This window comes from Penaeus monodon, chromosome 21, assembly GCF_015228065.2.
Source record: "Penaeus monodon isolate SGIC_2016 chromosome 21, NSTDA_Pmon_1, whole genome shotgun sequence".
Classification (NCBI taxonomy): domain Eukaryota; kingdom Metazoa; phylum Arthropoda; class Malacostraca; order Decapoda; family Penaeidae; genus Penaeus; species Penaeus monodon.
This window is the reverse complement of record NC_051406.1, coordinates 9,443,912-9,445,540: the sequence shown is the minus strand read 5'-3', so window position 1 is coordinate 9,445,540 and position 1,629 is coordinate 9,443,912. Positions and strand designations below refer to the sequence as shown.

Genomic DNA, 1,629 nt, shown 5'->3' with positions numbered 1-1,629 from the left:
CTGCAGGAATTTGGCTAGTCCACCGCCTTGTTGGTGAACAGAAACACACACTACCATCGACCTCCTTTTGTACCCCAACAACCAAACCTCAGACAGACTGGTGGCAGCGGTGGGATGTTGGTTCTTTCAAGCTTGGAACACAAACAGCTCACTAGTGGCAACAAAACAACCTAAATAAATCTCACATCTGGTAACAGTGATGGGATGTTTATAAGAAGAACCTCTCACAGAGACAAAAACAAGGACAGAGACACACTAGCACACACAAGCAAATCTACAGAAACGGACAGAAAAAGAACGGTAAGCCAGACGCACCACGTGATCAGGGCTTTGTACACGAGGGTCTCTGAGGAAACCGAGAGACTAGGATGCTTCAGGAGCTCCGTAAGGGCGCCGGCGCTCATCACTCCGATATCCTGTGACGACATTATTTGGTCGGAGGAAGGTGCCAGGACCTGCGAGGGAACACTTGCTTAGCAGTGGATGTTTTTTGCTTAACTGTGGGGATACTTTATTTTATGGGATACATGTTTGAGTGTGGGGATGCTTGCTTTTTTCATGGGACACTTGCTTAACTGTGGGGATACTTGCTTATTTTATGGAATCCTTGTTTGATTGTAGGGGTACTTGTGTAAGTATGGAGATACTTGTTTAACTGTAGGGATACTTTTCAAACTGTGGCAATACTTGTTTAAGTAAAGAGACTCTCGTTTAAGTAAGGGGATATTTGTTTAAGTAAGGAGATACTTATTCAACTGACAGAAAACTTGTTTAACAGAGGGGATAATTGTCTACCTGGTGGGATACTTGCTTATATCATGAGATACGTGTTAACTGAAGGTAGACGTACTTATTTTCTTAATGAGTTAATTACTTTACTTAATGGGTAACTTACTTTAATTAAAAAGTTACTTACTTTACTTAATGGGTCACTTACTTTACTTAATAAGTTACTTATTTTCTTGATGGTATCCTTGTTTAATGAAGGAAAACTTGTTTACTTGATGAAATTCTTGTTTAATTGAGGGGGACCTTGTTTGCTTAATAGTTTTGTTATTTCTTGAATTGTGCGAATACCTGTTTACTACATGGGGCCCTTTTTAACTTAATGGGATTCTTGTTTACTTGAACTGAGAGGATGCTGGTTTACTTCAAGGGAAATTTCTTTACTTAATGGGACACTTCCTTACTTAACGGGACACTTCCTAATTTAATGAGATACTTCCAAACTTAATGGGACACTTCCTTACTTAGTGGGACACTTACTTAATGGGACACTTCCTCACTTAAGGGGACACCTCACTTAATGGGACACTTTCTAACTTAACGGAACACATCCCAACTTAATGGGACACTTCCTTACTTACTGTAATACTTGTTTTCTTCCGATAGACCAAGTAGATTTCCTCACTACACCATCACTAAAAATATCAACTATCTTCTGCCCAGGGAAGCTTTGCTTAAGAAAAATATATTTACGTACGTGGATGTGGGATCTGCGTAATTTCATGCCTCACTGGGGCGTCGTCTTGCAAGGGTTTTGAGCAACATTTAAGATTCTAGTTAATTAAGTACGTATTTTACATAACACTACAAATACTAAGAAAATAATTAGGTTACGTACCCCTC

At 39.5% G+C, this 1,629-nt stretch overlaps 1 protein-coding gene across 1 annotated transcript in view; it reads right to left on the bottom strand.

Moving 5' to 3' along the window:
- LOC119586188 (kelch-like protein 3) overlaps window positions 1–1,629 on the bottom strand; it is a gene marked incomplete at its 3' end in the record, with an annotated part of 9,193 nt that overhangs the window by 1,494 nt on the left and 6,070 nt on the right. Inside the window, 1 exon segment of the mRNA XM_037934890.1 lies at window positions 316–455. Within this exon segment, the coding sequence (XP_037790818.1) occupies window positions 316–455 (140 nt within the window).